Source organism: Lipotes vexillifer, unplaced genomic scaffold, assembly GCF_000442215.2.
Source record: "Lipotes vexillifer unplaced genomic scaffold, Lipotes_vexillifer_v1.1 scaffold213, whole genome shotgun sequence".
Taxonomy (NCBI): Eukaryota; Metazoa; Chordata; class Mammalia; order Artiodactyla; family Lipotidae; genus Lipotes; species Lipotes vexillifer.
This window is the reverse complement of record NW_006780610.1, coordinates 840,191-861,734: the sequence shown is the minus strand read 5'-3', so window position 1 is coordinate 861,734 and position 21,544 is coordinate 840,191. Positions and strand designations below refer to the sequence as shown.

The 21,544-nt window shown below is 38.1% G+C and overlaps 1 protein-coding gene across 4 annotated transcripts in view; it reads right to left on the bottom strand.

The window, feature by feature from the left end:
• SCMH1 (Scm polycomb group protein homolog 1) overlaps window positions 1–21,544 on the bottom strand; it is a 132,906-nt gene that overhangs the window by 32,877 nt on the left and 78,485 nt on the right. For all 4 annotated transcript variants that reach the window (XM_007453735.1, XM_007453734.1, XM_007453733.1 and 1 more), the window contains 2 exons: window positions 9,691–9,923; window positions 5,720–5,846 (listed from right to left, as the gene is read on the bottom strand). In XM_007453735.1, the coding sequence (XP_007453797.1) occupies window positions 5,720–5,846; window positions 9,691–9,923 (360 nt within the window). The remainder of the gene's footprint in view (window positions 1–5,719; window positions 5,847–9,690; window positions 9,924–21,544) is intronic.

Sequence of the window (21,544 nt, the reverse complement as noted above, 5' to 3'; positions counted from 1 at the left end):
GAATGCATATGCTATAAAAGAAGAAAGATCTAAAGTCAATAATCTAAGCTTCCACTTCAGGAAATTAGAAAAAGAAGAGCAAATTAAATCCAAAGTAAGCATAAGAAAAGAAATAATAAAAATTAGAGCACAAATCAATGAAATTGAAAACAGGAAGTCAACAGAGAAAAATCAAGGAAACCAAAAGCTGCTTCCTTGAAAAGATCAATAAAATTGATAAGCCTTTAGACATGCTAATAAGAAAAAAGAGAGATGACACAAATTACTAATATCAGACATGAAAGAGATGGATCACTGCATGGATCACTACAGTTCCATGGTCATTAAAAGGATAATATAAGGAGTACTATGAATAATTCTATGCTGACAAATTTGATAATCTATTTGAAATGGACCAATTTGTTGAAAGACACAATCTACCAAAACTCACACAAAAAGAAAAAGACAATCTGAATAGACCTATATTTATTAAAGAACCTGAATCAGTAATTAATCACCTTCCAAAATAGAAAGCATCTGGCTCAGATGGATTCACTAGAATTCTACCAAACATTTAAAAATGCATTTTACCAATTCTCTCTAATCTCCTTCAGAAAACAGAAGCAGAGAAAATATTTCTTAACTTATTTTATGAGGCCAGCATTACCCTAATACCAAAACCAGACAATGACTTCACAAGAAAATGAGAGACCAATATCTCTCATGGACATACACGCAAAAATCCTTAACAAAATACGAGCAAATTGAATTCAACAATATATAAAAAGAATTCTACACTACAACCAACTGGAGTTTAATCCAGGTATGTAAAACTGATTCAACATTTGAAAATCAATGTAATCCATCACATAAACAAACTAAAGAAGAAATATCACATGATACCAATAGATGCAGAAAAAAACATTTGACAGAATCAAAGAGCCATTCATGATGGAAACTCTCAGCAAACTAGGAAGAGGGAAACTTCCTCAACTTCATAAATAACATCAACAAAAACCCTACAGCTAACATCATACTTAATGGTGAGAAACTAGAAGCTTTTCCACTAAGATCAGGAACAAGGTAAGGATGTTCCCTCTTACCACGAGTTTTCCACATTGTACTAGAAGTCCTAACTAATGAATAAGACAAGAAAAGAAAATGAAAGGTGTACAGTTTGGGAAGGAAGAAATAAAACCCCCTTTATCTGTAGAAGACATGATTGTCTATGTAGAGAATGCAAAAGCATTGAGAAAAAAAAATTCCTGGAACTAATAAGCAGTTACAGCAAGACTGCAGAGTATAAGGTTAATACACAAAAGTCAATCACTTTCATATATAACAGCAATGAATAGGTGGAATTTGAAATTAAAAACAATACCATTTACTTTAGCACCTTCAAAAATAAAATACTTAGGTATAAATCTAACAAAATACATACAAGATTTATATGAAGAAAACTACAAAACTCTGATAAAGGAAATCAAGAAAGAACTAAATAAATGGAGAGATATCCCCATGTTCATGGATAAGAAAATACTGTCAAGATGTCCATTCTTCCCAACTTGATCTATAGATTCAAGGCAATCCCAATCAAAATCCCAGCAAGTTATTTTGTGGCTATCAACAAACTGATTCTAATGTTTATATGGAGAGGGAAAAACCCTAAAGAGCCAACACAATATTGAAGGGAAAGAACAAAGTTGGAGGACTGACACTACCCAACTTCAAGACAGTACGGTATTGGTAAAAGAATAGACAAATCAATGGAACAGAATAGAGAGCCCAGAAATAGTCCCACACAAATACAGTCAACTGATCTTTGACAAAGGAACAAAGGCAATACAATGGAGCAAAGACAGTCTTTTCAACAAATGGTACTGAAACAACTGGATAGCCACATGCAAAAAAAGGAACCTAGACATAGACTTTGCACCCCTCACAAAAATTAACTCAAAATAGATCACAGACCTAAATGTAAAATTCAAAACTATAAAACTCCTAGAAGATAGTATAGGAGAAAACCAAGATGACCTTGGGTATGCCAGTGACTTCAGATCTAACACCAAAGGCAGGATCCATGAAAGAAATAATTGATAGGCTGGACTCATTAAAATTAAAACCTGCTGCTCTGTGAAAGCCAATGTCAAGAGAGTGAGAAGATAAGCTACAGATTGGGAGAAATTATTTGCAAAAGACAGATCCGATAAAGGACTGTTATCCAAATACACAAAGAACTCTTAAAACTCAGCAATAAGAAAACAAACAACCTGATTAAAATATGTGCCATGGGCTTCCCTGGTGGCGCAGTGGTTGAGAGTCCGCCTGCCGATGCAGGGGACACGGGTTCATGCCCCAGTCCAGGAAGATCCCACATGCCGCTGAGCGGCTGGGCCCATGAGTCATGGCCGCTGAGCCGGCGCGTCCAGAGCCTGTGCTCTGCAGCGGGAGAGGCCACAACAGTGAGAGGCCCGCGTACCACAAAAAAAAAAAGAAAAAAAAAAAAAGTGCCAAAGTTGTTAATAGACACCTCACTAAAGAAGATACACAACTGGAAAATAAGAATACGAAAAGATGCTCTACTCTACATGTCATTAGAGATATGCAAATTAAAACAACAATGAAATACTACTATATACCTATTAGAATGGCCCAAATCCAGAACACTGACACCACCAAATGCTGGCGAGAATGTGGAGCAACAAATGAACGCTCATTCACTGCTGGTTGGAACGCAAAATGATACAGCCACTTTGAAGACAGTTTGACAATTTCTTACATAACCAAATATACTCTTACTATGTGATCCAGAAATCGCATTCCTTGGTATTTACCCAAAGGAAGTGAAAACTTATGTCCACACTAAAACCTGCACATGAATGTTTATAGCAGCATAATTCACAGTTGCCAAAACTTGGAAACAATCAAGATGTCCTTCAGTAGGTGAATGGATAAATAAACAATTGGTATAGCCAGACAGTGGTATGTTTCAAGAAATCAAATAATGGAATAGGCACACTATGTGTCCACATGGTAGGTAAAAATACATCCTAGGTGAAATTTCAGAATAATGGGGATGAAGAGAAGCTTCAAAGGGAATAAACAGGTTTCACACAAAACTAAAGATATAAATTTAAGAAAGATTACATGGGAAAATAAAGATGTGGGAATAAACTGAGGATAACACAAAAGAAAGGTGAAGAGGTTGTCCAGGAACTCAGAAGCCTCCAGGAGAGATTTCTTTTAGAGTTTGAAATGGATAGAATATAAAACATGCTTGAACATAAAGAAAGATGTATATGGCAGTAAGAGAGTTTAAGGCTGAGTTAATGAGTATATAGCAAAATAAACACATAACAAAGAAATCAAGATTTACTCTAAAACAAAATTTTGTACAATAAAGGAAAAGTAATCATAGTACTCTACGGTTCAATTGAGAATAGCCTATAACAAGTTACAATACAAATAATCAATTTCAATCTAATCACAATTATAATATCATAGTATTAAGATAGGGAAGCATGTGTGGGTGGGTAACGGGTAAGGAGATGAAGAGTTAAATCCTGGGTTGCCAAAAAAAAAGAAAAGGAAGAGTTAAAGTGTGTTGTCAGTTGAAAATGCCTCAAGCTAAAAAAAAGAAAAAAAAAAGCAATATAAACATTCCACTTACATATATGGAGATAAATAAAAGAATCAGCTAAATTAAAAGTGATTGCCTTTGGTGAGAAGTAAATGACAGGGGCATAGAGGGGACTGTTCATCTTGTTTTTGTAATAATTCTTGTAGGTCTATTGTTCCTTTAAACTATTAGCATGTATATAACTCTGATCAAAATAACTCTTAAAAAGTGTTGTGCAGTTAAAAAACCCCGAAAGGTTGGGAATAAAGGATATAGTGTAGCACACAGCTTTCAATCTATGATAGCTTTGAAAAAAAAATTAATTAATTTTTGGCTGCATTGGGTCTTTGTGGCTGCACGTGGGCTTTCTCTAGTTGCAGTGAGCGGGGGCTACTTTTCATTTCAGTGCATGGGCTTCTCATTGCAGTGGCTTTTCTTGTTGCGGAGCATGGGCTCTAGGCGTGCAGGCTCAGTAGTTGTGGTGCACGGGATTAGCTGCTCCCCAGCATGTGGGATCTTCCCGGACCAGGGCTCGAACCCATGTCCCCTGCCTTTGCAGGCAGATTCTTAACCACTGTGCCACCAGGTAAGTCCCTATAATAGCTTTTATTGTTAACATTTGAAGGGTATATAAAGGTAACTTGGACTAATCGTATCATTGTACAGGTGTGGAAACTGAGGCTCAGAAAAGGAAGTTACATCAAGGTCACACAGAAAGAGCAAAGGTCCAGTTGGGATGGTGAAACAGTGATCAGTCAAGACTGCGATAGCCTGGCCAAGAATAGGAAACAGGGATACAAAGTCAAGTTGCCACTTTTCCTAGGCTATGAGATTCAGACCAAGGGAGGGATTGCCAGCTTCGAGACTGCCAGAAGAGATGGTCTACATCATTTAAACCGAATTGTGAGGCACAGTCATGAAGCTCCCACTGCTATGAATCTTCTAGGTTTTGTTAAAAAGGCATCCAGGCACCTAAGTGATATTTAGAAGGATATGGAGTAAACCAAGCAGGTATGCAGGCATCTAGGGGGCATGTCATGAGGCTGGAAAATGTAATCAGTATCTTCACCAAGGTGTTTATCTATCTTTACTTCCTCATCCATGGAGCTTAGGGTCAAAGCTCCTAAGCTTTGTTCACTAATCTAATGACACTTTTGGACTAAGCAAACCCAGTAACTAGCTGGGGCTAGATGCATAAGATACATTTGGAGAAATCACATGACAGTACCCTGACTAGAGCTGGACATAAATGCCACCTGCAGGCTCTGTTGTTTTCCAAAGGTTATTTGGGGAGGAAACTATGGCTGGCCTTCCCTCCAAGTGCTAACATTCTAGGATTTGGGTGGAGACAAATTCAACTCCTAAGAAAAAGACTACCCTAACTTCCATGGGGATCATTCCAATTGCTTAGATTTCCCTAAGAAGATGGAGTATCTACAGAGTAACAAAAGTAAGGTTTCACATATGTATCTTAATTTAGACATAAAAAATGAGTATTGTTCTTTTTAGTTACCCCACAGGGAGGCTGTATATCTATGTTTATCTATTCTAAAGGGGTAGCTGTTTTAGAGTTACCTCCATATATAGTTTATGAAATGGGAACAGATACGCACAACACAGGTGGTTATGCACCCACTTTAGTTACCAGATTTTGTTTTGAATCAAACGTGCACTGAAATACTTTCACAGCACCAAGATTTGCCACCATCAATGACGTTAAAAAAAAACAGAGCAGTGTCATACATATATGAGTGGCGGCAGAATTATTACAGTGCTGGAAGGGTTCTGGAAGGGATCACTAAAGAGGGAGCACCCCAAACTGGAAAGGATGGGTATAATTACAAACTGGGCCAGGGAGCTCCTGGTGCTGGCCCCATGTCCACCCCACCCCCATGCCCCAGATCCCCAACGCTGAGTTCACAGAACATCTATCCAAGTTTCTTTGATTGTTTTGACAGAATGGAGGTTTCTCTGAAGTTATTTCAAAGTTAAAAAAATATTTTTTAAGATTCTGTTTAGATTTATAAATGGATAGGGGGCTAATTATTGGTGCAGTAAAAGAGAAAATATAGACACTGGGGCCTGGGGCTTGTTGCAGCTAATACTGTGATCTGCTCTTACCTGTGGGGGCCTGCATGGCTGAGCTGGGGATGGTGGCAGCATCTTGGGGTACAGTGCTGGTATCCGGTTCAGGGGTGCTGGTTGTTGGTGAGGTGGGTGGTGGGTTCAGCAAAGTCCGAGGTTTCCTCTGTCAAAATGGATGGGGAAAAGTTTCTACCCATGATAGGTAACTTGTCTTCTCATTCCTCTATTCTTAGTACTTAATTCACGCATGAAACTGAAATACATTTGTGGATGGGACTGTTTTAATCTTTTTTTTTTTTTACAGTTGATATATAGTTGATTTACAATGTTGTGTTAGTTTCTGGTGTACAGCAAAGTGATTCAGTTATATATTTATATATGTGTATTCTTTTTCAGTTTCTTTTCCATTACAGGTTATTACAAGATACTGAATATAGTTCCCTGTGCTATACAGTAGGACCCTGTTGTTTACCTATCTTATATATAGTTGTGTGTATCTGGTAATCTCAAGCTCCTAATTTACCTGTCCCTGCACTTCTCCCTTTGGTAACCATAAGTTTGTTTTCTATGTCTGTGTGTCTGTTTCCTAAAGGTGTTAAAACTAAGTTCATTTGTAACACTTTTTCAGATTCCACCTATAAGTGATATCATATGATACATATTTTTTCCACACAGCATCTTGCCCAAAGCTGCAAATACAGGAGATGTTTAATAAATATGTATAAGATTCTGGGTTTCTGTATAGCCACAGCTTAATTCACTATCTTTTCTACTGTATTCAATATTATCATCTGAAGTCCAGGTTCTTTATTAGTTGGACAGAAAAAAGCAAAAAAAGGAAAAAATATGCTGTGGCTTAAGTCTACTTTGACATTAGTTTGTTTCCCTCTGTTGAAAAATGGAAACCTCCCTCCCCCTAACTCCACAAACTACTTTCCCCTGCCTACCTCTTCAGCTTATTACCTGTCATTTCTTATCTTAAACCTTATACTCCAGTAATCTCTAACTATAGTAGTTCTCTCAAAACCTGCAGTTTTACCTGGTCCTTGCCTTTACAATAATAAACCATCCCTTTTGCCTGGAATACCCTTTCTTTCTTTCTTTCTTTCTTTTTTTTCCTTATAAATATCTGTTTATCCAGGAAGCTTTTCTGGATAAGCTTTACTGTCTCTTTTGTGCTATTTCTGTACTTTGTATTGTTGCATTTATCAAAGTGTATTGTCAATATATATTTACATACTGGTGTCCCCTATTAGCCTGGTGCTCCTTGAGGGTCTGATTCTGTTTACCATTCCTACATGGTACTTGGCATATGATAAGTGTCAATAAATGTCTTTCAATGAAGCATACAGTATAGAATACCAATAATGGGGGAAGTAATAAAAATGATTTGAGAAGAATCTAGTATCTCCTCTACGCTGGTCCAGGCAGTCTCTGGGGCACAGAGATCTCAGAAAGCTTTTTCCAAGAAACAGTTTTCTAAAAGCCTTTCTGAATGCAAGGAAAACATAACCATTTCTGAGATCCAGAAATCCCTTCTTACTGAATGCCACATGTAGGGTCCACTCTGGGAGCTGTAATAAACCTGACTGACTTCTAGGATGGCTCTGCTTGTGAAAGCAGTCATGCAAACTCTTACAGAACATTCAAAGCACACACAGGATATGGATGTTTCCTCTCATTTTTTGATATTGCCACAAGTAAAAATCCAAATAAGCAATGAGTCAGGGAAGAAAGGAAATACCAGTTCAACTTCATTGAGTTGGTGGTAGGACTTCATGGGGTCCCTGAAGAAACAAACCTGGTGAGTTAGGTTCCCAAATATTGTAGAAAAAAGCAGAAAGATGTAAAGCTTTATTACTATTTGAGATAGGTGCATTTACATGTATTATATCTATTCATATATTAACGCAATCCCATTTTACTGGTGAGAAAACTGGGGCTCATAGTTGTAATCAAAGCTTTCCCAAAGTCACACAGGTGGTAACAATTGGAGATGAGATATAAATCTAAGTTTGTCTGTCTTCAAAGCCTATGCTCTTGTCACAAGACCACTTTGCTTCAAAAATGAACATGAGGGTTATATCATGGGTTAAGTAAAGGCATATACACTTACAGGAATAGGCAAAAGGACAGGAAAGGGAATTAGGGAGTCAAATGCCATGCCATAAAGTACAGTATTAGATGAGAATTACTGCTATCAGGAGGATTGGAAAGAAAGAGGACCTGGGCTACTATGTTAGGACTCCCTGAGAAAGCAGAGCTGAGGCAATCAGAGAATCATAGTTCTTAGGTTTTGAAGGATCTTACAGGTTACTTAATCCAACTATCCATCTAACACTTCTACTTTCCACCCCTTGAAAACATACCTCCCAGTAGTCATCTGGTACCTGATGAAATATCTCTAGTGATGGGAGATCACTATTTGCATTTTGAAATAGATTTAACTGTTCCTTTTATGTTGAGACAAAGCCTGCCTGCTTGAGTTTCTGCTCACTGGTTCTGGTTCTGTCTTTGGAAACTCAGAGACAAGTTTTCTCCATTTTTAATCTGTCAAGGTGCCTTCACATCGTCAAAAGCATGACTACCCTGGCCTTGGAATCTTTAGAGCCTTCAGCCTCTCCTCCACAACATGAGAATGAGAAGACCATAATGGACACAAAAATGAACCCCTGGGTTTGGGGTTAGTGGTAATAGATCAGGAGCATTATGTGTTACATAGAAGGATTAGGATGTGACATCAAGAATTCAAAACCAATAAATAAGAGATAATCTCAATTGGAACATCATCACTAAAATCCATGCATCCATCCATCCATCCATCCATCCATGCATGCATACATCCATCCATCTTGCATATACTGAACATTTCCCAAGAGACTGAGATATAGGGCATTGCAGAAGAAAAAGAAAAAAAGACTAGATTCCTGACCTTGAAAACCTTATATTCGAGAAGGACTGAGGTCAGCTGGAGCTAATAAACAAAACAAACCCAACCAACCAACCAAACCTAGGGAGGAACTTATGAAATTGGAAAGGAATGCCTAGGGAGAACTGGGTATCATTTCTACACTGGAACTCATGTAGTCTAGTTTGGGAGGGAGTTGCAGAGAAATTCCCTGATAGTTAAGAAGTGAGTGGAGAAAGAAGGTGATGCCAAAGGAAGCCCTAGAGAAGCAGCTGAGTAAGTTTCATATCAATGGTTTCCCTAGGGAAGATACGCATGGAGAACTGGTCATGACTAAAAGGTGATACTTTCAGTAACAGTGCTCAGTGAAGCTCGACCCAACAGTCTTTTCCTACACCAAAGCTAAGTGTTAACCTCCCTCAGGAAATGTGAGAGAGTGAATATGTGGTAGGGCAGCAGTGACCTTAGAACTAGAAGATCTGGAGACCCATCCCTGTAGCCCTTGCCATTTATTAGCTATGTGACCATAGGGAAGTCATTTCACATCTTTAAGTCTCAATTTATTTGACTACTTAATAACATTAACACTACTCATCTCCAAGGGTTTTGTGAAGATCATGTGATATATAGTGGTGTCAGGTACAGAGCCTGATACTTAGTAAATATTCAATAATTTTCTTTCTTTCTCCTTCTTTTCTTTCTTTTTTTTTTTTAAAAAGAAGGTACAGGGACAGAAAAATAAATACATTTACAGAGTCAGTTTTCTCTTTCTGTTCACATACCTGGGCATCCACTCTGGGTAGGTTAAAAACAATTAGGAGCAGGGCCTTCTATCTATGGAAGATATTAGACCAGAATTCCCATGAATGTAACTTTCAAAGTAAAAATTTGTTTCTTATCCATACTATCTTATCTCTAACATTACCAACTCCCAGGTAAGTAGCTAAAGTAGGGATGACAATATAGGAGATTCTTCTTAAAAGCATACACAAGGTGGAGAATAGGGCCAGACACAACCCTTTCTAAGATGGATGGATATGGATGAGTTACCCCTTTATAACCATTTATCCCTTGCTGGCAAACCCACATTTTTACCTACCTTACTGCCAGGTTTGGGACCCCTCTTCTTTGGGAATTTCAAAGGTTCAGCTGACTTGGATGGGGTAGAGATGGGATGGGGAATTAGGGGCTTGGGTGTCCGGCCCCGCTTCTTTCCTGGTTTACGCCCCCTCTGCCCTGGTTGATGCTCCAGGGCAGTTTTGGTGTTGCTGTGGATGCTGGGCTTCTCAGTGTTCGCCTCGGATGCAGGATAGGGATTCTTTGGAATCACAACTGCAAGAAAAAGACTCATTCTAACACCCCCTCTTCCCACTTGCATTCCCATCCCAGCCAGAGGGAAAAAAAGACTTGCTACTTCTGCTTGGATAGTTTTATCCCAGGAAGCTAGTTTCTTGGCATCTGACCCAAATGTTAGAAAATCTCAGAGGAAAATTGATTTTTGATCGGCCAGAATTGGAAGTTTTAATTATTTCTGGCAGACGCAGAAAAAATTAAACTGTTCTCCCCAAGGAATCTAGTTAAAGCATATAAACACAGGCTCAGAGATGGAATGGATCTCACCTACAATCTTCTCCTGCTAAGAATGAAGATCTGAGGCCCAGAAGAGGAAATGATGCCTTCCCTAGGTTATACAGTGAGTTGGGATAAGGACTTATGTTTTGAAACTGGGCCCTGACAACCAAATCAGGGATTTTCTATATCAATCTACTTAAAAGTTTTAGTGTGATTACTGCAGTGAGGAGTAGTGAAACACATGGAAATATATACATCTGATAGCATATTTCCTTACCTTAAAAATCTTTGCACCATATTACCTCTAAGGTAAAGTCCAAATTCTTTATTCTGCTATCCAAAGACTTCTGTGACTCTGCCCCTGCCTTGCTCTCCAGTTATGTCTGATGTCATTTCCTATCACCCACCCCCATGTTCTAGCTCCTCTGTTTTCTGAACACCAATTCATTCATATATGTTGAGTTCTCTATTCTTCCTGGTCAGACATACATCAGTGCTCAGTTTTCAACACTCAGCTCCAGGGCCACCTCCTTACTGAGGCCTTGTCTGACTATGTCCCAACTCCATCAGTATTCTACTTACTTCAAAACATTCTGTAGACACCTATGTTAGAGTACTTTCAGTTTTACTCCAATCATTCTTCTCCTCCTTAATTGAGAATTTTTCATGGTAAGGGGTATCTAATTCATTCCACAAAGTTATTAAGCACTTACTACAGGCTATGCACTAATCTAAGCACTGGGGTAGAACAGTGAACATAACAGACATAGTTTCCACTCTCATGGAGCTTACCTCCTAGCTGGGGGAGACAGAAAATAGGCAAATAAGTATACAGTATAATGTTAGGTAAGTGCTGTGATTAAAACTAAAGAAGGTAAGGAGACAGAGGGGTGAGGAAAGTCCTCTTTGAGGAGGTGACATTTGCACAGAGCTCCCAAATGAAACAAAGGCAAAGCCTTATGAAGATCTGAGGAAGATTCAAGTAGAGGGTATATAACAAGTGCAAAGATTCTGAGATGGAAACATGTTAATGTGTTTGAGAAATGGAAAGGAGGTCAGTACAGCTGGAATTGAGTGAGCGAAGGGGAGAGTGGTGGGAGATAAGGTTAGAAAGGGAGTAGTAGTAAGATTGTGTGGGATTTTGTAGACCATGAAAACGAATCCAAACTTATTTTAAGTCTAAAGGGAAGCCACTGGAGGGTTCTGAGCAGGGTGTGACTGGGTGTACTTAAAAGGAACACTCTGGCTGTTCTGGGAGGGGACAAGAATAGAACTAGGGAGACAAGTTAATAAACTAATTACAGTGGGTAGGGAGAAGATGGTATTTCTTGTGCTTCCAGGTAGGATGTAATAGATCATGACAGTGTAACATTGCTGATGCAACAACTAGAAAAAGTCAGATAAATTATCTTTAAAAGACACTGCATTGTTGTAAAAATCATGAGGATTAGATGAACTGGAATTCCAGACCTGGGTGGAGAGGGTTCCTGAAGTAGCTGACACTGTTTTCTTTCCTGAGGACATCTGCCAAATTTGGGCATGAACTGACAGTCAGGCTTGGCCTGTGCAGAGGAGCTCCACTGGAGGAAAGAAAAATCAGAGAGGCTCTGTGACAGATTGGAACTTGAGGAGTTCCATCTGTGTGGCCAGTTTTTCCCAAGGGACATTTGCTGAGTTCTGAGCCTGCACATTGGAGCTGCAAAGCTACGCTGAGAGCATCTAAAAAGGCAGAGTGAAAACTGCTATAATCTTGTGATTTCAGGAGACAAGGTTCCACTAGAAGGAGGAGGTCTACCTCTAGCACAGCTGATCTCCTCTTCAAGATAAATGCCATATTTTGAAATTGTAAGGACTGAAAGGTCAAAGAACCAAGCCCCAAACCTCTCAAGGGTAGGACAATGTCTTGCAGTTTTTCAGGACTATGAAGATGGAGACCCATTAAGTTCTCAGTTGAGAGCCCAAGAGGGCGCAGGTGCAAGGAACACGGATATGAACCACAGGTACAATTCAGAGCTGAACTAGCTCAATCCATGATTAGACTGAGGGGATCAGGCCCTTATCCTATTAGCCTAAAGGAAAGAGGAAAGGAAGAATTCTTTCTGATGGAAAATATCAGCTGGAGTCTCAACAGTTCTTTTATATAAAATATCCAGTGTGTGTGCGTGCATGTGAGTGTGTGTATATATATACACATGACATAAAAAGAGGCAGAACAATGTGACTGGTAATCAAGAAAAATACAGACAATAGAAGACTCATGTATGATCCAGATAATGAAACAGACTTTAAGATACCCATAATTAATATGGTTTTAAAAAGTAGAGGAAAAGATGAACAAAATGTAAGAAAAGATAAGTAATACTCACAGAAAACTGGACCCTATATAAAAAATTAAATGGACACACTAGAATAAAAGATACAATATTAAAAATTAAGAACTCATTGGATAGATTTAAGGGCAGACAAGACCCAGCAGAAGAATTACTGAATTTGAAGAAAAATCAATAGAAAACATGCAAAATGAAGCAAAAATATGGAAAAAACAGGTTAGAGCATTAGAGACATGTGGACACAGTCAGTAGATCCAAAATATGAGTAACTATAATCCCAGTGAGAGAAGACAGAGAGAATGAGGTAAAAGCAATATTTGAAGACTAATGAAAAAAGAGCTCAGCAATCCACAAGCAGCAAAAATACAAAAAAAAAACAAAACCCCAAAATATACCAAAACACATCACTGTTAAACAGCTGAAAATAAAATACATAAAATACAAGTGAAATGAAAGACAAATTTTTAAAAGCAGTTAGAGAGAAAAGGATTACTCTTACAGAAGCAATTTTTTTTTTTTTTTTGGCGGTACGCGGGCCTCTCACTGTTGTGGCCTCTCCCGTTGCGGAGCACAGGCTCTGGATGCGCAGGCTCAGCGGCCATGGCTCACGGGCCCAGCCGCTCCGCGGCATGTGGGATCTTCCCAGACTGGGGCACGAACCCATGTCCCCTGCATCAGCAGGCAGACTCTCAACCACTGTGCCACCAGGGAAGCCCAGAAGCGATAGTTTTAAATGATAGTTTTCAAGGGCTAAAATATATAAATTGCCAACCTAGAGTTCTATGCTCAGTGAAAATATCCTTCAAAAATGAAGGTGAAATAGTATGGAAACAATCTAAGTGTCTATCAACAGATGAATAGATAAAGAAGATGTGGTGTGTATATATATATATATATATATATATATATATGATATATATATATATTCTCTCTCTCTCTCTATATAGAACAGAATACTACTCAGCCATAAAAAAGTGAAATTTTTGCCATTTGCAGCAACATGGATAGACCTGGAGAGCATTATGCTAAGTGAAATAAGTCAGACAGAGAAAGACAAATGCTATATGCTATCACTTATATGTGGAATCTAAAAAATACAACAATCTAGTGAATAAAACAAAAAAAGAAGCAGACTCACAGATATAGAGAACAAACTAGTGATTACCAGTAAGGGAGGGGAGGGGCAACATAGGGATAGGGGGAAGAAACAGGGTTACCATGCAATTATAAAAAATCATCTGTGTGAAACTTTTGAAAATTGTAAAGCACTACAGAATTTAAAGAATCTTTCATTCAATTAAAATTTTTTAATAAAATGAAGGTGAAATAACCATTTCAGAAAAATCAAAGCTGAGAGAATTTGTCACTAACAGACCTAAACTACAGGAAATAAAAACGAAGTTCTTCAGGATGAAGGAAAGTAATCACAGATGGAAAAAATACAACTGCAGGAAGGAAGGAAGAGCATAAGAAAGGGTAAATATGTGGATAGATACAAGAGAATATTGACAATTTAGAAAAAGAATTTTAAAAATGGCTTGTAGGGTTTATAATATATGTATAGTTGACCCCTGAAAAACAAGGGTTTGAACTGTGTGTATCCACTTGTATGCAGACTTTTTCAACAAACATATACTACAGTACTGCATGATCCACAGTTGGTTAAATCCATAGATGTGGAACCATGGATAAGGAGGGCTGACTGTGAAGTTACATACAGATTTGACTGTACAAGGGGGTGGTGCCCCTAATCTGCACATTGTTCAAAGGTCAACTGTATTAGTAAATTATATGAAAGCAATAGCAGAAAGGATGGAAGTGGGAGGGTAAATGGAGCCCAAATTTGCTAAGAACTTTGCATTATTTGGGGAGTGGCTAGAGTGCTTATTTAAGATTAACTTTAATAAGTCCAGGATGTATAATTCTAACTAGTTAAAAAATTATAACAAGAATGTATCACTAAAAGCTAAGGAGAGAGGAATGGAATAATAAAACACACTCGATTAATCCAAAAGAAGGCAAGAAAGGAGGAACAAAGAAATGAGGAGGAACTTAGGCAAAGAGAAAACGAAAAGCAAAATGCAAAATGGTAGACTTAAACCCAAATAAATAATTAAATTAAATACAAGTGGTTTGAATAAAGCAATAAGAAAAAATTAACATACAGGAGCAAAGCCCCACCCCCCACCGAACCCGATTATATGTGTTTATAAGATGGCATTGAAATAAGAAAACTTAAAATATGACGACACAGGAAGATAAAAAACAAACAGATGGAAAAATATACACTCTGTGAACATTAACCAAAGAAAGTGCAAGTGGCTATATTAATATCAGACAAGACAGTCCTAATACAAGAAGTATGACTAGACTAAAAGGGACATTTCCTCAAGAGAAAACAGTCAATTCATATCGCCAAAACAAAAAGGCAGTCTACTGAATGGGAGAAGATACTTGCAAATGATATATCCAATAAGGGGTTAACATCCAAAATATACTCATACAACTCAACATCAAAAAAACAACCCGGGCTTCCCTGGTGGCGCAGTGGTTGAGAATCTGCCTGCCAATACAGGGGACATGGGTTTGAGCCCTGGTCTGCGAAGATCCCACATGCTGTGGAGCAACTAGGCCTGTGAGCCACAATTACTGAGCCTGCACGTCTGGAGCCTGTGCTCCACAACAAGAGAGGCCGCGAGAGTGAGAGGCCCGCGCACCGCGATGAAGAGTGGCCCCCACTTGCTGCAACTAGAGAAAGCCCTCGCACAGAAACGAAGACCCAACACAGCCATAAATAAATAAATAAATAAATAAAAATTAAAAAAAAAAAACAAACAACCCAATTAACAAATGGGTAGAGGACCTGAATAGATATTTTTCCAAAGAAATATCACATGGAAAGATGCTCAACGTCACTAGTCATCAGGGCAATGCAAATCAAAACCACAATGAGATACCACCCACATTTGTCAGAATGGCTATTACCCATAAGAGAACAAATAACAGGTGTTGGCAAGGATGTGGAGAAAAGAGAACCCTCATTCACTGTTGGTGGGAATGTAAATTGGTGCAGCCATTATGGAAAACAGCATGGAGCTTCTTCAAAAAATTAAAAATAGAACTGCCATACGATCCAGTAATTTCACTTCTGGGTATTTACCCAAAGAAAACAAAAACACTAATTCTAAAGGCATATGCACACCAATGTTCACTGTATTATTGTTTACAGTAGACACGATATGGAAGCAACCTAAGTGTCCTCTGACAGATGAATGGCTAAAGAAAATGTGGTATATACATGCAATGGAATATTTACTCAGCCATAAAAAAAAAAATGAAATCTTGCCATTTGTGACAACATGGATGAATCTAGAAGGTATTATGCTAAGTGAAATAAATCAGACAGAGAAAGACAAATACTGTACGATCTCATATATGGAATTTAAACAAAACAAACAAAAGAAAACAAAAACAGACTCATAGATGCAGACAGCAAACTAGTGACTGAGAGATGGGAGGGCAGCAGAGGGTGTGGCAAAACAGGTGAAGGGGCTTAAGAGGCACAAAACCTCAGTTATAAAATAAGCCACGGGGATGTCACGCACGCATAAGAAATATGATCAATAATGCTGTAATAACTTTGTATGGGGAAAGATGGTGGCTAGACTTATCGTGGTGATTGTTTCCTAATGTCTGCAAATGTTAAATCACCATGTAGTTCACCTGAAATTAACATAATATGATACATCAACTATATTTCAATTAAAAAAAACTCCAGTTAAAGTGGAAATGAAATGAATTAAAATTACTTATAAGTAAATGATAATTACAGCAAAAAACAGTCAATTCAAAAGGAAGCTACAATAACCTTAAATTTATATGTACCTAATAATACAAAATATAAAAGCAAAAGTTTAAATAACTAAAAGCAGAAACAGAAAAATCCATAATTATGCGGTGGACATTTTAACACATTTCTCTCAGTAACTGGTAAGTCAAGAATGTGAAAAACAATCAAGAAGGATAGAAAATATTTGATAACACAATTAAACAACTAATAACATAAATAACTAATTAACATAGATAACCAAATAACAAATTAACCAATCAATATAATTGACACATATAGGACACATTTTTATCAATAAAATGTTATATGGTTAGTAGTTTTCCAACTACAGTCTGGGAATCTCTGGGGGTTCTTGAAATCCTTTTGAAGGTCTATGAGATGAAAATTATTTTCATGATGCTAAAACATTATTTGCATTTTTCATTCTCATTCTCTCACAGTAGAGTTTTCCGGATGCTACAAGTGTGATATCATCACTCTGACAGCTAATGGAGTGCGTGCCTGTATATTCTTATGTGTTAAAAAGTTCTAAGTTTTAACTTATAATATAGTGATATAGATAACCCACAAAATGAAAGCTCTTTTGGGTTAAGGATATAAAGGTTTCCTGATACCAAAAGGTTTGAGAACCACTGATCTATAATTATAATCACTTCCTTGCCCTTCTTTTTCCAACACATTTGTCTAGAAAAAAATTCCAATCCAACTCTCTACCTGTTCCACACTTAAGACTGAGTAACTGAACATGCCAAATGTTTAAACTGATTAATATAAACCCCAAGACTGCCCCATATACCTCCAGTAACAAACACGGAATCTGAGCTGAGCAGTGAGGAAAGTGATTTACTTTGGAATTCCTACCGTCACATGGTAAGATGCTGAGATCTTAGTTGGTACCCAGCACATGTTTGTAGAATAAGAAAGTCAACAGATGTAAGAGAAGAACTGAACAGGGCTATAATTGGCTTTCTAAGTGTCAGAAAACAGTTTTTCTTCTTTTTTCCCTTAAGGCTAGAAATAAAAGTCCATGACACCAACTGGCAAAGGGGTTGCTCTCTCTGGCCTGAAAGATACAGACAGAAGAAATGAACCAATTATATTTAACAGTTCTGAAAAATCAGGGCATGCTGTTCATGTATGAGTAGCCAGAAGCTAGATTAAGCTTCATACTAATTTAAAAGCTTCTTAATAATGGATTTCTTAAGCTATCCTGAGGGATTCCAGGATTTTGAAGTTTTCCCTATCAGGAAGCCCTGTCCTACCACATTCTAACTTAATTATCCTAGCTGGAAAAAAATTGAGTTGATGTCAGGGGGCCAGGGATCTAATTCTAGTTCTGTCTCTTATGGTGTGACATTGAGTTTGTCATTTAAACACAATCTTTTCTTATTTTTCCACATGCAAATAATTAAGTAATTTAATGTCTGTCCTACTTCAGAGAAAGATGAGAGATGGGAATATTCTCCAACACATTTTGATGCTAAGGTTGACGGAATTACTCTCTTAAGCAACAATACTTAGACAAAATTCTTGTACACTTGTAATTTCATGTGGCCTTCATAATCTTGTGAAGGCAGACATTATCCTCTCCTTTGAAAAGTAAGGAAAGCAAGCCTCAGAGAAGTTAACAGTGGCAGAGCCAGGCATGATTCTAGTCTTAGGGGTCTTCTCTGCACACATTCTCTCATGTAGCTGAGGAGGAAGGAAGCAATCTCTCTTCCTTCCGGAGCCCAGGAAGTGGCAATTCAAATTATATTAATTAATTTGACCACATCAGTAAATTTCAGCTAAATTTTTCATTGAAAATTTAGAAAATGCTAAGTGTCAAGGCTTGCCAATTATCTAAAGTGAAAAAACCCAACATGATTCTTGTCCTGGAGGAGCACAATCTTGAGATGGTTAGGAGTAGATCTTTATACAATTAATCACAATTCATTGGGTATGGACCGGGGTAGGGAAGATGAACCTGGAACACACTGGTCAGAAAACAATGATGGGGCCATGTCAAAAGGACACATAAGACAACTTCAAGGGGCTTCCACTGGCTACATCTGGGGCAATTTGAGCATCAAAACAAATAATGACAATAAGAAATTGTTACTGAATAAAATAAGAATCAAGAGTCCATAATTATGTAACTAAATGAATAAGTTAAAAAATAGAGAGGGAAAAACTCTTGCTTACAGTAGAATCCCAACTAACAAATGTAGAAGAAATGAGGGAATTATAAAATAGCCATTTGGGCAATAAGTGATTCAAGCAACACTCATCAATGGATGCTAAAACTATTAGGTGAAAGTATGAGGAGAAACAGGATATTTATAGTCTCAGAGTATTTACCTGCAAGACTATTAACTAATTACAAAGGAACAAAGTGAAGAAACTTGGTAGATACTATGTGAACCAAGTAATCAAAGTAACTATCTGCAGTTAGGATAAATGATATGTATCTCCAAATACAACGCTTTCAGAAGACTATCACTCGCAGAGCCTTCCTGTCAAAAATGTATAACCTGAATCTAATCATGAGGTAACATCAGACAAACCCAAATTGAGAACCAGTCTACAGAATAACTGGACAAATATTTATAAAGAAATATTAAGGTCATGAAAGACAAGGAAGAATGACAGAAAACAGTTCCAGATGAATGGAGACTAAAGAGACATGACAAGTACAACTCATGATCCAGAATTTTCTTTTCCTGAAAGGATATTATTGGGACAATTGGCAAAATATGAATAAGGTTTATTGATTAGCTACTGGCACTATGCTGACTTTAATTTTCTGGTTTTAATAACTAGAAGGTCTGTAGATTAGCTCTTAATACTATATCAATATTAATTTTCTGATTTTAACACTAGCACTATGTCTAGAGAAAAGTATGCCCTTGTTTTCAGAAAACATACACTAAAGTCTTTAATAGTAAAGGGACATTATATACGCAAGTCATTGCCAAATGGTTCAGAAAAAATACGTATTATGTATTGAGAGAGACTAATGCAAATGTGATAAAATGCTAATAATTGGAGAATCTTGGTGAAGGGTATATGGCAATTCTTTGTACCACTGTTGCAATTTTTCTGTAAAGCTGAAATCATGTCAAAATAAAAAATTCCAGAAAAGATTCAAAATGTATACACAAATAGGGTTATAAGAACCTGAAGGAGGGAGTGGCTAACTGCCAGGGAAGGACAGGGAGCAAAGGAGACAGGCAAGAGAGACTTGTCAGGTGTGATTTCAAATTAAGTGACATTTTAACTTTTTTTTTGGCTGCGCCATGTGGCTTGTAAGGTCTCAGTTCCCCGACCAGGGACTGAACCTGGGCCATGGCAGTGGAAGCCTGGAATCCTAACACTAGGCCACCAGCGAACTCCCTTAACTAATCTTTGAAGAATGAATGGTTCTTGCATTAGGAAAGGGCAAGGGTGGAGGGTGAGTAGGGTACTTCAGACAGAGGAGACAGTATGTAGAAAGGCATGGAACTAAAAAAGCATGGTTATATGAGGACTTGTGGGTACTTCCGTGCGCCTTAAGTCCACAGAAGTGAAACAGATGCTGGAGCCAGCTTGAGAAGAGTCCACGTGACATTTAAGGAACTTTCCAGCTCTAATACATACAGACTCTGCCATCAGACAAACGGTAGGTACCATGACTCTACATGTGGCAAAGGTAATGATGAGGTTCACTCTAAAGGCAGAAGCTCATCTAAGTTAGGGTAGTAGCACATAAAGATGTGTATAACTGATCTCCCCTCCTTGATAAACTTCTGATACATGAGCATATGTGTATATCTAATCTTATTTCCTTGGACATTATAATGATCAATAATGTCACTAAAAGGCAGACAGAAACTGTTAAGACCAAGAATGGAGAAAGGAAGTTTACAAATGGGTGTCCCTTGATGATAGTTCCTTTAAGCAAAATTACTCCAACATTTATTGAGCACCTACTATGAAAGTGGTGCCATACTATCTGCAATGGCAGTATGGACAATAATTATCGTTAATAAAATTTACTAGGGTGCATAAACAGTAGTATATACTGGCAGTAAAAACAATGAGCTTTGAAGTCTTTCCTACGAAGCATATATTATCTTTACTTAACTGATGAGGCAACTTAAACTTCAGTAACTTGGCCAAGGTCACATAAGTAATGAGGCGGGTCTGAAACTTAAATCCAGAATGTCTAACTCTGAAGTCCTTGCTCTTTTCATCAATATTAAGATTCTCTCTTACTAATTCAAGATCCATTCTTTCACTTACTTGTTCATTCATTCCTCCAACAAACATTCTAAATTGAGAATACATTATGTGGTAGGCTCTGTAGTATAATCCAGGAATATAAATAAATAAAAAGGTAATTTCAATTAATGATAAGTGCTATGAAGAAAGTAAAACAGCAGTGTGATAGAGAGTGACTGAGGGATGGTCAAGAAAGGCTCTTTGAGAGGTGACATTTGAACTGACTGGCATGGCAAGAAGGCATTGGGCATGTGAGGATCTAGGGCAGAGTGCTCCAGGCAGAGGAGACAGCAGGTGTACAGGTCCCAAGAAAATAATGAAATTGACTTGTTTAAGAAACAAAGAGACCGGAGAGACTGAAGCAGGGTGAAGAGAGGAAATAATGGCATAAGATAAAGTCATAAAAATAGGTGGGGTCAGATCATGTAGGGCCTTCTGAATCACAGAAAGAACATGATCTAATTTACTTTTGAAAAAGATCACCCTGGACGCTCTGTGGAAAATGGACTATAGGAAGGCAATAATGGAAGCAGAGACATCAGTTAGGATGCTGACTGTAGAAGTCCATGCAAGAGATGATGGTGTCTGAGATTAATGTGATAGCCATGAGGGTACAAAGAGGTGAATAAATACAAGATACATTTTGTAAGCAGAGCTGACAGCACCTCTAAACTAGATGGAAGAGGGAAGGGAAAGCAATTCAGGATGAATTTTAGGTTTTTGATCATTTACCAAGATGGGGAAGACTAGAGCAATAGGAGGTTTGGGAGGAGGTAGGTTGGGAATCAAGAATCTGTTTTGGGGGCTTCCCTGGTGGCTGGTTGAGCGAGCGTCCACCTGCCGATGCAGGGGACACGGGTTCGTGCCCCGGTCCGGGAGGATCCCACATGCTGCGGAGCTGCTGGGCCCGTGAGCCATGGCCGCTGAGCCTGCGCGTTCGGAGCCTGTGCTCTGCAGCG